At 36.5% G+C, this 19,815-nt stretch overlaps 1 protein-coding gene across 1 annotated transcript in view; it reads left to right on the forward strand.

The window, feature by feature from the left end:
• LOC104140561 (fibroblast growth factor 10) overlaps positions 1-17,571 on the forward strand; it is a 63,011-nt gene extending 45,440 nt beyond the window's left edge. Inside the window, exons 4-5 of the mRNA XM_068925567.1 lie at positions 10,509-10,612; positions 14,494-17,571. Of these exons, the coding sequence (XP_068781668.1) occupies positions 10,509-10,612; positions 14,494-14,691 (302 nt within the window). The 3' untranslated portion in view covers positions 14,692-17,571. The remainder of the gene's footprint in view (positions 1-10,508; positions 10,613-14,493) is intronic.
• Positions 17,572-19,815: the final 2,244 nt, after the last annotated feature.

Below are 19,815 nucleotides of genomic sequence, written 5' to 3' on the forward strand. Positions count from 1 at the left end.
GAATTAAGTACATAGATTTATTTGTGACAGAGAAAACAAGGAATGGAGGGGGAAAGAGATGAACTGATAATCAGAGGTCATCTAGTTCTTTTCAGTTACTAAACTGTTGGCCTTAACATCTTATGAAATAACAACTCACAATTTCTTACTCACTCACTTTATCTTTTTATTTACTCCAAGATGATCCAACAACAAGTGCTGATATTGGTTGTCTCTTTCAATAAATATTTTGTCTGAAAAAGTTTAGACAGTAGTTTGCAAGGTACCCATCAGGGTTATTAACACTCTATGACTGGTCATCTTAACTCATACACAGCACTGATCCAAACACTGTAAATAAAGCAAGTATCAGAATCAAAACCACCTGCCTTTTGTTTGATTAGATCCATGTTAGTCAAGAAAATGGGTGTTTAGGGGGTGGTGGGAGGAAGCTGCAAAGGATAACCAACCAGTTAGGAATCTTAAGATATACTGAAAGGCTGTTTGCAGTCATTTTCTTAATATTGATTACCCTTAATGTAAATCTGCCCTAATCTACGCTTCTGAACTATTCATTCTGTGCCCACAATCATTATGAAGTTTCCTTTAAAAAAATTGTTATGATTGAGCAATAGTAGGAATAGTTGTGGCATTGTAGAAGAAAAATGCTGAAAGTGCTGGTGAGTACCTGCTGCCTAAGATAATCATGCAAAGAAGAGTGACCGTTATGGCTGTCCAGTGGTTGTTGGTCTTGTATTATAAACACGTGGATCCCATATTTTAAAATGTCGTGGATTCCTTTTTCCTGTGTGAGGCAGAGACGAATAAAAACCGTTAGAACCAAAAATTAATTGATGCAGTGGAGAGCGTGTCTGGCAAGTTTCTGATTGCGTGGAAAACAATATCATATCCTTTTCAGAGAAAGCCAGGAGTAGCAGGATAGTGCCAGGAACTGTACCTAGCCACAGTACCTAGCCACAGTCCCTTCAAGAGGAGCCTACAACACTTTGAGATTTTCTGTTTTACCTCACAGCTTTTTACAGCAGTTCAGCTGAACTTACCTCCATATAGGTAACTGCTGCTATGCAGGATGAAAACACTATCATAATTGCAAACAAGAGACTCTACCTATAGGTGAAGAAATACCTGCATTGGACCCTGCTGTGTGTAATTATGCAGTATGTACTTTTTGCCCCTAAAGTGTGAATACCAGTCCACAGGCCGTGAGCTGAGCCTATTTGTAAAAATAGGCACTTATTTTCTGTGCAACTATCATACAAGCACGCTTGATTAACAGTAGCAAATGCAGAAGAGGAGGAGGATAACACGGATGAAGCCTCCAACCATTAAGCTGGTTGGTACCAGCTTATTTATATGGTCTTTTGTGAAACCTTCTGGCAATGATCTTCCTTTCCCACACTTAATCTTTCTTTTCTGAATAACTTTTGCCTGCCTATAAGACAAAGTTATCATGCAAAGTTCTATATTTCTTCATTTTCTGTATGAGATACGAACATTTTCACAACATTTTGATTCGCACACACTCAGATGCTGATTCTCAAACATCTTTTTGCGTTTATCTAATCTGTTTTATTTGTTTGCTATTTTCAGAAAGAGAGTCCAGAGAAAAGCAATGAGGAAGAGAAGAGGTTTGAAAAACATGACCTGTTAGGATAGATTAAAAAGGGGATCTGTTAGTCTTGAAAAGATAAAATGTGGAGGAACATAGTAAAAGTCTTTGGGGTGAGAAAGAATTTTTGAAAATAATATGATGATCTGTTTTGTTTGTTTCTCTCCTCCAGGAGAAAGAAGTGTACTCCATGCAGTACGTTTAGTGTCTGCAGAAAGGAAAACTTTCCAGCTATAAGGATAATGGAGTATTCTGTCAGGAGCTATCTTACAGAATTTCAAGAATAAATTGTCTAAAGTGCTCAGTAGAGAAGGTCTAGCATCCTGTGTACAAGAGTAGATAATATCTGGAAATATATTCTGGCTTTTTACATCCAGGATTCCATGATTTATTTCTCGTGCATTACTTGTCAGTTTCCAGTTCTGAGTTTATCTATCGCTAATTGCCATTAATTGCTATGAGAGAAGATTTTGTTTTTAACTAAAAACTTTTTATCCTGATGTTTTCAAAATCGGTTTCAAACCTTCCAACTTTTGTTAAGTAATTACAGTATGACATAAGAACATTTTCCTTAAAATTTCAAAATCTGTTTTGAACAGGTATGGAATTCAGTTTTCTTTGACAAACAAATCTGAAAGCATACTGGCTCTTATACCTAGAGTGAGTTACTGACAGATAACACAGACATGCTCTACCTGCCGTGCCACTGTCTGTTTCAGTCTGCAGCCTTTGCCTAGGTTATTTTTCTCACACAGATTTACCAGAGGACCTAGCTGGCACAGGCAGTGCAGTGCACATTCACAGCTTTGTGGTGCAACGAGTCTCCCTCTGACTCCCACCTCCCACAATATTGCAAGCATTTGAGACTAGCAAATGAGAGACTGTATTTTCACAGTGCTGTTGTTTTACAGAGGAGGAACTCAAGTTGAGATCCATCATAAGAATACATGAGACCTAAAATTAAACAGAACTGCTGAATGAAACTCTTGTCTCATTTTGACAGGCAGTTGAGCAGCCCTAGCCACAGTATGTGTCAGATATTTGCAGGAGGAGGCAACAGACCTGTCATTTGGATAAAGACTGTTGAGAGACAAGCAGCAGAGGCTATCTGCAGCACACTGAGTTTCATAAGTTATGTACCTTCCTTACAACATCCCATAAGGATGCTTTTTTTTCATCTGTTTGTACATACTCTCTCTGACTACTGTAGCATCCAGGCTCCCTTCACTCTGCTCGTACCTGTTAGCGCCTCTCTGACAACTGACTCCATTTAATTCTAATTTGGGCCCTGTTTGCGAATGTATGTACCGCATCTGCTAGGAACTGCTGACAACCCTATAGTCCTCCAGACTGCCCTGTCACAGCAGTGAAGGCCTGTCTTTCCTGAGATTGCAGATGATGGACAGGTACTTCCAGCAGTCTCTATGCCTTTTGACTGTTTATTGTGCAGTGCTACTGCCTATATGTTATCCCTTCATTGTGTGTTAGGATGGGCAATAAATGGCATAGCCTTAACTCCATCCAGTTATTTTCAATTTGCTGTCTTATTCATATTGAAACTTATACAAATAATAAAATGCAGGGGGGTGAACACAATGATCATGAATGTGAAAGATGACTCAGGATTCCACCCAGGTTACAAATAGGCAGCTCCATACCCCCCTGGGAAAACTTACTGAGCTCTACTGATCTCTTATAAGGTCTACACTCCCCTGTGTATTTCTGTGGAGACCTAGAAATTTAAGATTTGGCAGAAATCCTGAATGCATGGCCCTGTATACTAAATGGAAATATATATGAGCTGCCAAGTTTCGATTAGGGTTTGGATTGGGATCCAATTTTCCTTATAAACACATGAAGTAATCTTTCTGCTCTATTCGGTACCCATCAGGCCTTAGTTAGAATACTGGTCCAGTCTTGGGCACCTCACTTCAACAAAATCAGCCAATTGGAAATAATCCACAAAGAGAGCAACAGGAGGTCTAGCAAACATATACCACTAGGAATGACTGCAAAAACTTGGATTGTTTAGTCCTTAGTGTTTTACGTTGATTTGTTTTCTATTGAGAGTTATTTCCAAGCCAGCTCGTTCCAATGATTTTGTTTATAGTGCTGCTCCACAAACAGTTGTATTTGAAGGGCTGGTGAACTTCATCACAGGGACAGGAAGAGCAGGGAGGCTGAGAAGCCTTCAGCCATCTTTGTCACCAGACCTGACAAATCAGGTACCTACAGCCCTGTATCTAATTACATATATCAGGTGTGGGGTGGTTGTTTGGTTTCCTTTTTTTTCTCTCGGCTTGTGAATAGCTATCATGCCTTGGCTTAGTATAAATTGTCAGTTATAACTCCTGTGTCCCAATAACAATTCACATAATGAATTCTGACACTCTCTCTGTGTCTGTTCCACAAGGTACCTAATCCTGCAATATTGGGATCAAGCATGCTGAGATTTTCAGATCCTTATATTTTCCATCAACGTTCATGCAGCAATTGTTTGTGTTAGTTCAGTACTTTCACTTCTGATCTAGAACAGGATGGGTGAAGGTCTAGGCAAATATTAAATAGTAATGAAAATAAAAAGCACTGAACAGATTTCAACTTTACATAAAGCTTTAGTTTTAAGTCAAAGATCAGGCTGTGGTTCAGGATGGTTCTTATTTGGGATTTCTGTCCATATTTATGGCATAGTGGGTTTTACTGGATACGTCAGGTTGTAGGGAAGTACATTTGATATGAGATTTGTGTTTGAAGTTGCCTTACAAAGACTACCTCAAAATCAGTAAGTTTATAAATCAGTGAAACTGCTTTGATTTATTAAAAATGCTTCCAAAAGGCAAGTCTTCCTCACCTCAGTTTCAGTTTCCTAGGTTTGTTCCGTCTTCTAAGCCACCACCTTCCTTTATCTTGTCAGCAGCTTTTGTGTAAAACGAATTAAAAATGGGAATAGTGGCATTCCTTCCAGTTTGGGGATGTTTTTCAACTTACTTTGCACAGGCATAAATGATGAAGCAGAAAGGCAACAGACTCAGTGGCCTCGGTAGCTTCTCTTTTCTCTTTCATGACAATATCCAACCAATCTTCTCACTTCCTCAGACCAGCCTCTTTTTAAGCCATCTACTAAGAACAGCTTTTTGGACTATCACATCCTTAATGTTACGTGTTATCACCAACTGCATTTGACCTAAGCCACTGCCAGTCAAAGGAACCCCTCCAGAGAAGCTCACTGGAGGGTAAACAAATCAAAGTTCTGAAAACTTAGCTTGGAGGAATGCTACCCAAGTTCTCCCTCTCCAATTATCCAAGAGTAGCAGCTGCCTTCACAGGCCCAGCAGCTTCTTGTCACCATTTGGGAAACTGGAAGGTTTCAGAAGCTCTCAGTCATCACATTCCATCCAACTGAACTCGCTCTTCATCTGTGGTATTTCTGCAGGCAGAAGAAAAGGCAAAGGAAGGAGAGACTGCCTGTGCATTGCCACATCTATCTAGATTGGATCATCTCTGAAAGCAGAAGGCTTTCAGAGGGGAGAGGAAGATGGAAAGTGGTCCTGTTCCTCTACATTAAGTCTAGGGTTTCAGGCATTTAAAGTCCGTTCTAAGAACTCATTATACAAATGACAGCTACAGCTGAATAGGTCGCTGTTTCACAATGCAAAGAAATTGAATTTGGTCCCAGTATCAAATGGTTCTTCTTGCAGGGCATGTTTGGATCCATTGTAGTAGTTTCTTGACAAAATATCTGATACTGTGTCAAGTTGTCTGTTTTCTAACAACTTGCTTGACATAATTTCACACAAGTTGCAGGATTTTCTGTAAATTTTTTTGCCTCATATTACCATTATATGTATAACAACCTAAGACATTTGGAAAGAGTGTACAGAATTATGTAAGAGCTTTTTTTTTTTACTTTTATATTTTTTATAACCCCTCTGTGTGAAGTGAGACAGCCAGTCAGTTTTCTGTTGCCTTGTCATTTATATAATGATCACTTTTATAAACTATAAAAATACAGTTTATTTAAGTTAAATATATTTGGTTTCTATGGGGAACATGTTTCTAGCCTTTGGGACCTGTAAAGAGAACACATGCATGGCTACAGGGCACATCTCAAGCTGATATTTAAAATGTTTCTAATTATAATGAGTTGGAAATGGTTTGGGTATTGAAAACCATGCTTATACAGTGGATGTGGTCAAAGGGGATTAGCTGTAATTGTTAAAGTTTACAGAGTTGTGACTGTAAAATAATAGTGTGCTATCTATCTTAAAACCATAATGGAGGCCACAGCATTTTTGTTTTTTATTATTTTATTATCCTTTCCAAGTTTCTAAAGAACATGGAAACATGGAACAGGAATGAGCAGCTACTAATGGGAATTTCCCCCCTGCAGAATATTAATTTTTTGTAGTGCTCATTATCAAGCCTAATTACAAGTCAAATTATTCCATGGAAATTATTTTTTTTACATATTTTGTTAGACTGATGAAGCTGAAGCCATGAAAATGCTAGAGCTCAAGCCATGGCATAAAATTACATACAAGGAAAATACAAGGTAGTATTTTATCAGTACATTAATGTAAAGAGAAGAGCAAGGACAAAGTGGTCCAATACTCAAAAGAAGGAAAGAAACAGGTGATGCTGAGAGGACCAAAGTTTGACATGTCTTTGGTGCTTCATTCTTCAGAGAGAAGTAACACAAGCTCCAAAGAGGAGCTAACATAGAATAGGAAAAGAGCAAGATGAGAATTAGTTGGATGATTTATCTTTTTTTTTTTTCACTAGATAAAATTTACTCTCTGTACTGAGTGGGTTCGCCAAGTCTCTAGAGATTCATTTTGAAAATGTGAAGAAAAGAATGACTCCCCAGATGACTGAGGAAGCAGTAAATGTAATGCCTATTTTTAAAAAGGGGAAAACCAAAGAACTAGAGACAAGTCATTCTATCATGAATTTTTGGAAAAAAACACGGGAAAAGTAATTTTTAAATATATTTATAAACACCTACCCAGGAAATTAGTAACCAGATGAATTTATCAAAGATAAGGAATGGCACACCAACCTTATTTTCATCTGTGACAGGATAAAAAGCTTCATGTATAGGAAAGAAGCAGCAGATATCATAGATTTTGAAAAGATTTTTAAACCAATTTTTCTAATGACAGTCTCTTAGCGACGATAAGCAAGCAGAATCTAAGTGAAAATATTACAGTATGGAAAGCCATATATAGGAATTATCAGTTTTTTGCTGCCAATTGAACAGAGGCATCAAGTTCCTCAAGAGTCTCTTTGAGGTATCCCCTAATGAATAATTCACTATTAACTTGGATGAAAGAATAGAAAATATGGTTATAAAACTTGCAGACAATATCAAACTTGGAATAGTTGCAGGTGTTTTGAGGACTAAATAAGAACTCAAAGTGACCTTGATAAATTAGAGAAATAATTAAAAAATAAATAAGAGGCCACTCAGCTGAAGCAGGTGTAGAGCATGATAAAATGAAATTATATAAATGAAATTTAATTAGGAGTAATCAACTTCACAAATAGAGGATAAGGAATGGTTGGTTACATTTCTTTCAAGCATCCCAGGATGATGGATTAGAAATGGAACATGAATCAATATTATCACATTATTGTGAAAAAATAAAGTATTCATAAGTCTATGCATATATGTATGAGTATGTGTATGTCCTCTGTAGGAAATATGAAATATGAAATGTTCCTTCCTGTTTCAACACTGATAAGGCTTTGTTAAGAGTATTATGTTCCGGGGACACAGAACAGGAGTGTTCAAAGGTCTAGAAACTCTGAAAGTTTTAAGGCACGCTTTGAAAACTGAGCTTGTTTAAAAAGTTGGTAGGTACACGTGATAATAGTCCTTGATCATGTAAAACGTCTCTATAGAGAAAAATAATCTTTTTCATTACACTTGTAGTTAGAACAAGAGTTAATGGGCTAAAATTACTGCAAGGTCATTTAACTTAACTCTTAGGAAAATCTTTCTATGGTAGATAGTGGAATAGGGTAGCTGGGAGGTTGTAGAAGCTCAGTTTTTGCAAGTCCCTAAGAACAGCTATCTGTCAAGAACAGTTACCCTAACTCAGGCAATGGAATAGACTTGATGATCTCCTGGCATCCTTTCAGACATACGGTCTGTGATTATGTATAAGCCCTTATCTTCAAGCCCATAGCACCTGAAGAATATGAAACTACTTTAATTTATGGAGTCTTATCCTCTGAGCCCAATACAAATTATCTATTATTCTTATTGCAGTAGTAAGCCCAATCATGGCCCATGGCTCTACTATATAAAACTTAGGTAAATAAAGCATAATTTCTTCTGCCCTCAAAGAAGTCAGTTTCATCAGATGGTAAAAACACTATTTACAGCTTTGAGCTTCACAGTGTAGGCCTCAATCTATTTTCTTTATATTTTCTTGGTGAATTTAATTATAACTGAAGTGTAACAGAAACGTATTTTCACCCTTACATCGAAGACTCTTGATTTAAATCCAATCTGGTTCAAAGTTCTGGAAAGATGTTAGGGCTTCTGCTTGTAGATCCATGTCAAATGAGTTGGTGCCCTCATTCTAAACTCTGGAACTTGTGCCTACATCCCGGCCCCCCTGAAAAGATTTCCATTGCCTTCGATAGATTTCTGTCAAACTCATGAGCAAATCTCCTCCAGAGTGAAATCTATAACTAATGCTGGATAATTTGCAAACTAGACAAAAGCTGTAGTTCCATGCTTGTAACAAGCATGTAACTCCAGTAAAGTCTCTGGGGTTTATAGTAGTAGGGTAGATAAGTACCAAATTAGATCCCTTGCACCCAGGGGTAATAGATCAAGAGTATTACCTTTATTTGGAATGAAAACATCAGTTGAAATCCCCTTCTCCCCGAAAAGATTGCAGAGGTTAGAATTTGCATAGTTATCTCTGAAAGTTACATAACATTTTTCAACTACAATTCCAAATACATGAAACAGTGAAAATATATCCAGGATCATTGGTGATGAGATCAAACTGATAATAGTTCTGAAGAACGCAGCTACATTTGGCTCCAGTAAAACAGCGTAACAGGGTATAACCAGACTAATTCCTGTGGTATATAACGTAAATGCAACAACATTTCTCCTCATGATCTCCTCTCAGCTGGCCATTGGGGATATAATGGAGTATGAGATTGTGACCAAAGTATACTAGAAGAGTTTCATGCATTTTCATGAATTATACAGATACTTTTGTTGCATTGACTTAGGTATTATATTGAGAAGCAGTATATCAAGATCATTCAAGCACAAAACATTCAAAACAGTTTAACTCAGTGACAGTTTCCTATTTAAGCATTGTTCTACTTCAGCTGCACTCAAAATTTTCACAAGTGCATTATTCAGTGGAATTGGTCTAAAATAGTGTTATTGTTACAAGGATAATACGACAAAATATAACTCCATTTAATCTGTTTCCACATAAAACAAATGATAAGGCCCCATGTAATGCCAGTATCAGATTTTTTTTGGTTGCTGTTGTTGTTAGAGAAGGACCCAGCCTAGTTTTACTGGTGTCACAGTTAGTTAGGATTGCAGCAATTAATTTCATGTAGAAGGAATTGACTGAATTCTTCTCGTCATTTTTTACCATGGAAAAGAGAAAAAACATCAGTCGCACAAAAAGAAGGGGTTGTTGTGGTAATGTTCACCCCACATTTTCACCTTCCAATAGCTTGTAATCCACTTAAGGCATTCCACTTAACTGTGCTTGATTTTGAGCACAAATACTTTAGGGCATGACTGAACGCTCCTGCAGAAAATCAAGGAAGACAAAAGCCGTAGCACATATTTGGAAGGAAATTACTATGGATACTATTTTTTTAAACTTGCTGGCAATTTATCACTGTTCCAACTGATCTATTCCTCGTATTATTTGTTGGCCTTGTCTAGGGTGTTTTTCTCTAAAATTTCTCACAAGTTCTACCTCTCCTGTAATTTCTCCAGTGGTAAAAACTGTGTGACCACGGGGTTAGATGGGCTATTATTCTGACTACTACAACTTTAATATCAGGAGAAAAGGTGGAGCCAGGCATCCCATCTGGATAAACCATTTTGGAAGTTATTTGGTTGGAGCTATATTTATCCTATATTAAACATGGTGCCCAAACAACATAGCCCTGCAGTTGCTCTACTTATAACTGAAAAGGGAGCTCTAAAGTCACTGTATAAGTTATAAGTGGTCATGACTTCCACTGCTCCCAAAGCACTGTGCACTTGGACTGAAAACAGAGATGAAAAGTTCTGTCTCCCATTACTGGCCCCTTGAGCCATCCAGTATCCCAGAAGGAGTTTGTTTTCAAGAAAAAAGCTTAATCATATTTATTACAAACAGAGCAAAATGTTTCTGATATCTGAAAGACAAAGATAATGTGGCCGTTAGGGTTAGTCTTACTATATCCCAAAACGTCAACACACTTGCCAAAAATGAATTTATCAGCACAACTCAGCCAAGAGATTTAGTTTATCTAAATGCCCTACAAGGAATAAATAGTTTACCACTGGTTTTGAAGACTGAGATAAATCTAACATTCTATTGACATATGCTATAGATTTAATTTAATGCTGTGGTTCAGATGTCTCTTCTGATAAATTTTAGTAAAATCTATGCTAAGAAGAATGGAGCTGTTTCAGTATTTATGGGGTTTAAAATGCGGGGTTAGCAAAGGAAACATGTTAATTAAAACAATGTTTGTGTATGTTCTTGTAATGTTTTGCAGAAGAATGTTGCTAAAGTTTGTTGGTCAGTTTATTAGAAGTTCAGTATTTTTCAGGTTTATTACTCTTTTTCTATGGTGAAAAAATCCTTTAAGGGATTGAGATTAAATATCTCAATTTTTATTTTTTTAGGCATATTGGAGATAACATCTGTGGAAATTGGAGTTGTGGCAGTTAAGTCCATTAAAAGCAACTATTATTTAGCCATGAACAAAAAAGGAAAAGTCTATGGCTCCGTAAGTATTCTTTTTTTCCTTTAAAATGGTTTGTAGTAGTCAGCAGAGTCCCCTCTCTTACCTACCGAAAAGCTCACTTATCTGCGTATTACTACTAATTAGAGCTGAAATTAGCTGTTCATCAAAATTTCATCCTTTGGTAAACCAGCAGCCCCCCTCTCTACAAACTCCCCATTGTTTGTTAGGCTCCTACCATACCCAGGCAGCTGCTGGTGTTTGGCATGCTGAGTGCTCCAGGCAGGTCTCCTATTAAGTAATAGCCAATGGGGAAGGACCTACAAAATGTAATCTTTAGGCCTCTTTTCCCCCTTTTTCTGCAGTAAAGCCACATTTATCAATAATTGGCGGGGGGGAAGGGGATGAGGAGTACCTCAAAACTTGTAAACTTTAGCTGATGGAGCAGACACACTAAATTCTCAGACTGAGAGCACAGAGATTTCCGGAGTAGTCAGCTTTACATGAACTGTACTAATTAACACATAAGATTACAGGGAGTACTGCAAAACAGAGAGTTTTATATCAGCAGGCCTATAGACTTACGGTTGAGCAGAATTTTGGGATCATTTGAAAACTATCCGTATGTATGTGTATTTGTGTAAGTTTAGGTTTACTGATCTTTTCAGTAAAAAACACAGTAGCCATCCAAATATTTTTAATAGCAAGCAACGTGATCTAGTAAATCAGACTACTGAACTCTGTTTTATACTCACACATGCACACGATGGCACGGACACCAGATTGATCTGGTATTACAGCTAAGTTTGGTTTCTGGTTTTGCAGCCTTTTGCCAGTTCCAGTGAGTTTGAGCCCGCATAAATCTAAACTTGTTCAAGTCATTTACAAAGATTATGAGCCAGTCTTCTGACTGCTCAGTGTTCAGAACATCTACAGGCCTTAGTGGGAGCACTTCACAAATAGGTATTGACGCTGGGTTTAGTCTCAGGCAGTGCAGCTAAGCTACCTCTGCTGGAAATGATGAAGCAATGCCAGTTTGAGACTACCAGACTCACCACTGAGACTGAATCAATTGATGCTCAGGTGGGTTGAAGTCACTGGTCCTTTTTTTTTTAAGAAAGCTTTTATACTGGGTGGATTTAGTTCATATAAACTATATAAACTTTGTTTTCCCTCATCTGTATTGCGGCTAGTCATTTATCATTCACAAGGTTACTTCAAACCTCCTAAACACCCGAGTCGTATTAAGGAAGCGCATTAACGAAAGAAAGACTGGAATAGAGAAGTCTTTCTTAATTTCCCCCTAAATGTTGATTTTACTTTCTAAAATTACAAAGGACAGAAAAGCAGGATGATCACTGCTCAGTTCCGCATCACTGAGAGGGATAAGGGTATACTGAGTAGCTGTCAAAGTACTGTAAGTCACCACTAAGCCTCATTCATTGATTGTGCATATACTCCTGGGCATATGTGAAGGTGTTAGCATAAATCACCACAGTAAATTCATGTGTCTCAGTTGGTTTTGCAGAAACGATTCCATTAACTTACATTAACTTAGTCATTTGTGACTATCTATCTGCCCTAAAGCCTAAGACAAGTTTTTCTATCCAAGTTGTTTGCCAGTGCTGGTGTCATGGAAGTTCATCCCAACTCTATACACACACAAAAGAAGGCAAGGCAATTTTCATGTACAATAGGTGGAAACTGCTGTCATAAGATTCAGTAATTCACAGTGTATTAGGAATAGTGTTGACAGGGGGATACGAATGTGGAAAGCCTTTTTTTTAATTCCAGCTGAGATAATTTTTCAATATTCACATCCTAAAATCACAACATAATGACGTATCAAAACCTATTCTATAATACTTCAGAGATTTTGAGAATGCTTCTGTTATTATTTTTCCCATCCTCTCAAGACTTGCAGTTAGACTCATTTTGCTACAGTGTGGCAGCTTGCAGATGGATATGAAAAGCAGAACCAATAAAAATTTTAAAAACACTCTTAAGCATGTGCGCAATACACACTCGTGCTGCATTATACTGAAATTGGTTTGAAATGAGAAAAGCAGTCCTGGGCTGATACTCAGGCCCCTGCCAATGAGACTTTTTAACCATGTCACAACACCATCTGTTCTCTCTGTATCACCTAAGAATAGAGATAAAAGTTTGGATTCCAGAGTGATTCTGCATCTGGGAAAACAAGCCAAGTAAGACGGTTTCTATATTCATCAAATACGTTGCCATTTGACTGACTTCGGTGAGGATGAGGGAGCAAAGGAAGACTCGCTATTTGATTTCTTCAACAAAGTAAAGTGTTAGCAGATAGAAGAAAATGAATGCAAGGAGTATTAAGAGTCATTTTGGAGAGCACCTTCCCTTCACAGTGTTTTTCCTAACATTCATTTTTCAATGGATTACTAATTCCAAAACTAAAGAGGATGTTGGGAGTCAAATTGAGCTTGAATGATACATACAAACCTATTAAGAAAATATACGTATGTGTTCTGTGGTCTTAACAGAAACTAAGTAAAATATGAAAATTCTTACTGTACCAAAATACTGACCATTAACTGGATTAAAAATTCTAATTTAAATGAATAGTGGAGATTTTTTTTTTTAAGATTCTTTTTGTCCTCCACTTTGAAACAATGCCAGTCAGCTGAACAATGTTCATATTATTAATATAGATACTTTCTATAACTTTATTAGCTGAGTATCTAAAGACTTGGATCATCTAAAATACTCCTGGAATTCTTATCTGCAGCATGGAAAATATTTTATTATTTAGACATTTTTAGACACTATGTAGACATTAATTATTATTTCTGCTAACTTCATAGTAGACATCTTAAAAATACTACAAGTACTTAGGTAGATTACACTGCGATTCTGACATGCTTCTGGCTGTGAGCTGTAAAATAACTTCTTGTTTTCTGAAATGCAGGAACAGCAGAAATGCTAATTTTTCATAGTTATTTAAATAGTTGAAACTGTCCTACTTTCAGAGACTTTCTAAATGAAATATGAGTAACTTAGTCAAACCGATTCTTTCCTATATAGGAATTATTTGTGAGAACAAGCATTCTTGTCTTCATTATAGAGATGCAGATCTGTGTAAGTGTATTTAACACCATAGAAAAAGAAAGTCTCCCCCATATGCTTCCTACATGCTTGTATTTTATGTCCTTCCAAATAAACTGACAACTGATTCTCATGAAAAAATAGAAAACCTTAGTCGTTGGTGCCGTAAACAAAATTGCTTACAGGATTACTGTGAAGATTTTCTCAAGAAGATAAAGGTTGATTATTTGATAATCAATCAAATATTTGATTCCTTTTTCAGGCTAAGGCCCTCTCGAGGTCAGCAAAGTAAACGGGCCTCACAAGTACTGTAAGAACAGCACAACAGTGATTTGTACCCATTCAAAAGGCCCTTTTTCAAAGGCACTGTGGTGTAAAGGATCTTACTTTCAATAAGAAGTAGGCTTACGCCGTGCAGATTTACTTAACATATGGTATTAATAATCTTGTTTGAGATATTTAAGGGTTGTTAGAGCTGAAATATGATGAGTGATTCCAAGATTGCTACCTCATACTTTGAGCCCTTATGACTGCCCTATTCCAACATAGAGGAGTTTCATTTCAATTGAAAGTGAATTATATCATTCTATTACTTTAATTATATCCTGCATAATTGATTATATCTTTCATTGATTACACTTTTTACAGTGGAACTGCTGTTGCTTTAAACGCTACGGACACAGTGAAATATTTCTGTAAATGGATTGTAGAATCCTAAAAGGATGTCTTGTATAAAACACTGAAATCATCCAAAACATTTTAGAAGCTATTTAACTTCAGTATGCTGCAACTCTGAAACATTATTTATATTCTGAATTTATGTATTTGTTTCCCTCTTTCAACAGAAAGAGTTTAACAGTGATTGCAAACTGAAGGAAAGAATAGAAGAAAATGGATATAACACATATGCATCCTTAAATTGGAAGCACAATGGAAGGCAAATGTTTGTGGCCTTGAATGGACGGGGAGCCACAAAGAGAGGACAGAAAACAAGAAGGAAAAACACTTCAGCTCACTTTCTTCCAATGGTAGTAATGTCATAGATGAAGGAACTGTTTTATCAATGCAGTTGAACCAAAGGCTCTTTGTCAACAATATTTGGTAATCCTCTTGAAGAATAAATGCAAAGAAATAGTGCAGACATTAAATGCAAAGAAATAGTACAGACATTTGCTTGTTTGAAAAGAGAGCAGGGGAAGCCTTCGAAGGGTTTTATACTCATTACTGGCACATGAAATACGTTTAATTAGTTTGGTGTCATATGTTATAATCAAGATACAAGCTGGAGCAAATGGGATAAAAGCTGTTGCCAGCGTGAACAATGTTTCTTTTTTATCTCTGCGCTAGAACTTAAGGGACGAGAGACAATATCTGTTGAATGATCTTCGGGGGGAAAGTTATTTATGGAATACTAACTCATATCAAAGACCTTAATTACTCATTCAAGCCTAATGATCCAATGAACAGTTAGACACGCAAGCATTTACTGGAAGCACTTGGATCATAGGCACAAATAAAGACGTTTCTGGAGAAGCCTTGTGGAAGAATGGATAGGATTAAGGAACATAAGCAAAGTAGTGTAAAACTGTTCTAACAAAACGGATAGTATGGTTTGCTTGTATATTCTAACTTCATTCCTTTTTATTTCTCTCTAAGTTATTTATTTAATAGGATGTTAAATATCTTTTCGATTTTGAAGTGTTTTCCTCATTTGCTTCTTTGTTATTTTCCCTTTTTCTCTGTACTTCACACAGAGGTTGTTAGGTTAAAATGTCAAAACCTCATAAGTACTCTGAGAATAGGTAATGGACAAGGCTTTAAAGGCAGAATTTAATGTGTATAATCCATTTTTTCCTAAACTGTCTTGCACTTAAGCAAAAAGACCAAACAAGCAGTGCTTGGATTTATGGTACTGGATGTCTCTATGTTGGAGAGGGTTTCAGCACTCAAGAACAAACTTCAAGAAATACTTTGTTCAAAGGGTCTTTCTGCTGTTTTGAAATTTAGAGAAGGGGCCACATCTGTACTTGGGTATCAATGCATCTGTGCGTATATTCACCTGCCTTTGATTTCAGTGTGGTTCTAAGACCTAGTACACTGCAGTCAGTGAGAGATCTTGCAGCAAGCATTGGGCTGGAACCTAGATGTGGGCAGCCCTGTTAAAATCACTGAAATCACAAATGTTAGAATTAAGCAGGATGTAATGCCCAAGTGTAAAATTTGGGCTCTGAAAGGTAAGTGAGAAGGCAACACAGTCCTGTATTCCTTAGTTAATACACCCATTTGTCCTTGTTACCAGCTTGTAGAGTCACCGGCATATAGTGGGAGCAATACCTAAATAAGGACTGAGGGGTAGGATCCAAAATCATTCTCATGCATTTATCAGAGATTATTACTCACATGTATATTATAAATGAGAGCCAACCAAAAAGCCGTGCTGGTGTCCAGCTTTAGCATGCCTTTCATATCCATCATAGTAACTGAAGGCTCAAAATACATAATATCCAGCACATTGTTATGAAGTGTTACTAGTCCCATGGCTTAACTTGAGCAAGTGCAGTATAACGAAGTTAAGCATAATATGAAGTCTGTTCAATTAAAGGTACATAAGGTTTGTTTTATGTTTTGCTTTACTCTGTAATTTTAGAGAGCTCTGGATAGCTCATCAGTGTAACCATATTGAGATTCATTTTGTTAGAGCAGGTAAATAGAAAGCAGTACATCAACCAACTTGTACCACTGTCTTCACATTGTATTCCACTAAATAAATAAATAAGCCTTTGCAGTGTCTGTAGTAAGAAACAAAAGTAGTATAATATTATTTTGTTCTAAATACTTTAAGTGATAACTATGAGATTATATTGATGCTGCAGTTTTATCTTCGATATTTCTTGTTGTGAAAAAGTTGATTTTATTTTTATTGTTTGGAAACTGTATTTTGGTACAAAGGAGAGCCTTGCTTAATGTGTCTTTTTGAGAATGTTTAACCTCTATAAAGGCTGATGTTGTTGGGATCTTCTATAACTTATTTAAGTCAATGTTTAACCAGCACTTCAATCTTAATCTGTTATTTAAATATTAGCTGTTTTAAAAAAGCAAAAAAGTAATTTTCCCATAAAATACAAAATGGTCAGATTGTATTTCCTGTCCTTAAATAAAGTCAACTATTTTAAAACCAGAAAGTCATTTGAGACACATTTTAGCTGATAGCTAACGTTATATTTCGTGGACTTTATCTCCAGCTTGCTTCTTAACAAATGAGATTTTTCAAAAAAGGGAAATGAGAATTTCAGATTTGAAGTGTAATTGTAGATGATTAGCAAAACTTCACCACCATAATAAAAGGGAGTTTCTGTTGTTTAAAATTTGTACTCGATAATTAAAAATGACAAGACACAGTGGACCACCCACAGTGAACATTTAATGTCTGCTTGGGCAAATGTAGCATTGGATGACCACTCCAAGAACATTTAGGGTATAAATGAGGTTCCTTTTGACAGAAATACCAAGATTACTTGGTCAGGGGAGCAATTATACATAAACAGGATTGATTCAGTTTCAGGACTGAAAACACTGTGCTGCTCAGAGGCCAAAAAAGGAAAACGTGAGCAGCCATTTGCGATGTGAATAGTGATTTCTGAGAATTAACCAAAATAAAAAATCCATGAAGAAACTGATAATTCCTGCATAACTGACATAATATACTACCCACTATGCTGGAAGCAAACTGCAGATAGTCTATCCAGAGTATCACGGATCCTAAATCGTAAGCTCTGTTTTCTGGTACCCTCAGCAGAAGAGACTGCTGAGCAAAAGGAAAACAGGGAGAGGGATTTGAAAAAGAAAAGGGAAACAAAAATCACTGAGCAACAATGTATAGTATGTTATATTTAAATAAAAATAATAAAATGCTGGGAATAGAGAATATTCTCCTTGTTTGTTTTATTAACCTGAAATACTGCACAACAAAAAGGGAAAAGATCTGTTGTACTACAGGATGTGGTTTGGTGCTGTAGAGCCCCAAAACAAAACAAAAATCACTTGAACATTTGTAAAGTTTCTTTAATTTTTTGCATGTGTGAGTCAGCTATCTCCACTCTAATAACAACCAAATGCTTTAAATTCTTCCCATAAGTATTCAGGTCCACCTAGTTTATACAGTGGAAAAAGCAATGAATTTAAAACAAGCACATTCGATGAAAGAATGAAGGGCTTTAGGAAGAAGAACATGTACTCACATTTTTGAGTAAACTTTAGATAAAGACAAATAGTTGCATTTTATATAAGACTTCACTCAAGACGTTTCAGGTTATAAAGTTCACTAAAGGTTAGTAAGCTTTAGTAAGATAAAAATACCCGCGTACGAGCACAAATTTGTAATTCAGGCCTCTTCTGAAACTGATCATCTATATTCACACAATCAGTCATAACTGCTTCAAGGAGTGATCTTGAAACTAATGCAGGAAGACATCACATGCTTTGAAGTATCAAGTGTCATTATTCACTTAAGTTAGACTGTGGGACAGAATTTCTTATGCCATTGGAGAAGGAAAAGTAAAGTATAACATACAAACACACATTTTATGCTGCGACTAGCCATGGTGTGATTACTGATTCAGAAAAAAATGATTCAGTTTTTTCAGAAAAAGCTCATTGGCTGAAGCAATTTCAGTGCAACTGCCAGTAACAGACAAATATAGGCAAAAAAATGGCAGTTTCCTATGCATGATGGGCAAGAAATGGAATATGAAAAAAATTGGGTTTTAACCTAAGATATTATTGTTTATAGTTGCATTTACTCACTCAGAATATTTGAACCTCATGTTTTAACAGTCTGTGAACTTTCTGGGAATAAGTTTTGGTATTAACCATTGGAACTTTCAATTTCTAATGAAGCACAGTGAATCACAAATACCTGACTGATGTCTTTATATTCACTCATCCCAGAATAAAAAATGTTGTATGTCCTTTGCCCACCCCAACAACATAAAGAGGGTATGTAACTGTGAAAGGTAAATTAGGGGAACCTTGAATGAGCCTCAATTAATTGATTAGGGAGTACATTTATACTGCAGCACCCTGGGTTGCTGCAGCACTCCAGGCTATTGCAGTTTAAATGAAGAGAATTCGGACTCCTGAAACTCCTCATCAGAACCTTTAATGAAATTGTATACACTGGTGTCACTAATGGAAAATACTAACTCATGCAATTGAATAAATGGATATGCTGGTGGTGACATAAGAAATGCATGTTGGATCATTCCATTGTCCAGATACAAGGCTGAGCCACACAATACCTGAAGAAAAGCACGTGGAGTACCTCAGTGCATAATTCTATGCTAAATATGTAGAGCACCGATAGTATATAGATAATAGACTACAGAGAGAGAAAAAAAAGAGCCTATATTTACATCAAAACTCATATTCTATGTGTATCTCGAAATAAAGTAGTAAATGAAGAATTAAGATATTGCAGGTTTTTTATTACTGTTGAAATGTAAAGTTCAGCATAGCCATTCATCCAAGCTCCAGATATACTATTTTGCCATTCAAATTAATCAGTGGCTTGCTTTTAATAATTTTTTTTGATGATGGAACTCGTGTACTAATTGCTAAACTAACTAACTTCTTTAACCATTTCATCTGTTAAAAGTCTTCATAAAAGTCTGGGAAAAGGCCAAATGCAGGTCTACACCTGAATCTGACCTTTTCATCTAGCTCTAAATATGAAAAACAGATTCCATTCAATATACAACATGCAGAAACTTACCTTATTCAATGAGGTGTATCTGAGTGGGAGGAAATATGGCAGACCCAAAAAATAAATAAAAATCGTAGCATAAGTGTTCATATGATGCATTTTAGAATTTTTACTAAAAAAGTGAAAATGTAGTTTCTCTTTTCCCCAGCTCTATACGCTCTTCACTTAATCTTTTTGAAAAACATAGTTTTCAGCTTACTCTTACCCTACTACCTATTTGCAGTATATTTCTTGTCCAGTGTTTGTATGGCAATTTTCTATTAATTCTTACTTCTTTTGCGTGTAGATATGCCCCAAACAGCAAGACTGATAAATGGTTCACTGAGGTAGCTTGCCTGGCTGATGACTGCACTATGCTGTCGTTACTGCCACAAACATACCACTCTCATTTTTGGTTCCATATAGA

Source organism: Struthio camelus, chromosome W (assembly GCF_040807025.1).
Source record: "Struthio camelus isolate bStrCam1 chromosome W, bStrCam1.hap1, whole genome shotgun sequence".
Taxonomy (NCBI): Eukaryota; Metazoa; Chordata; class Aves; order Struthioniformes; family Struthionidae; genus Struthio; species Struthio camelus.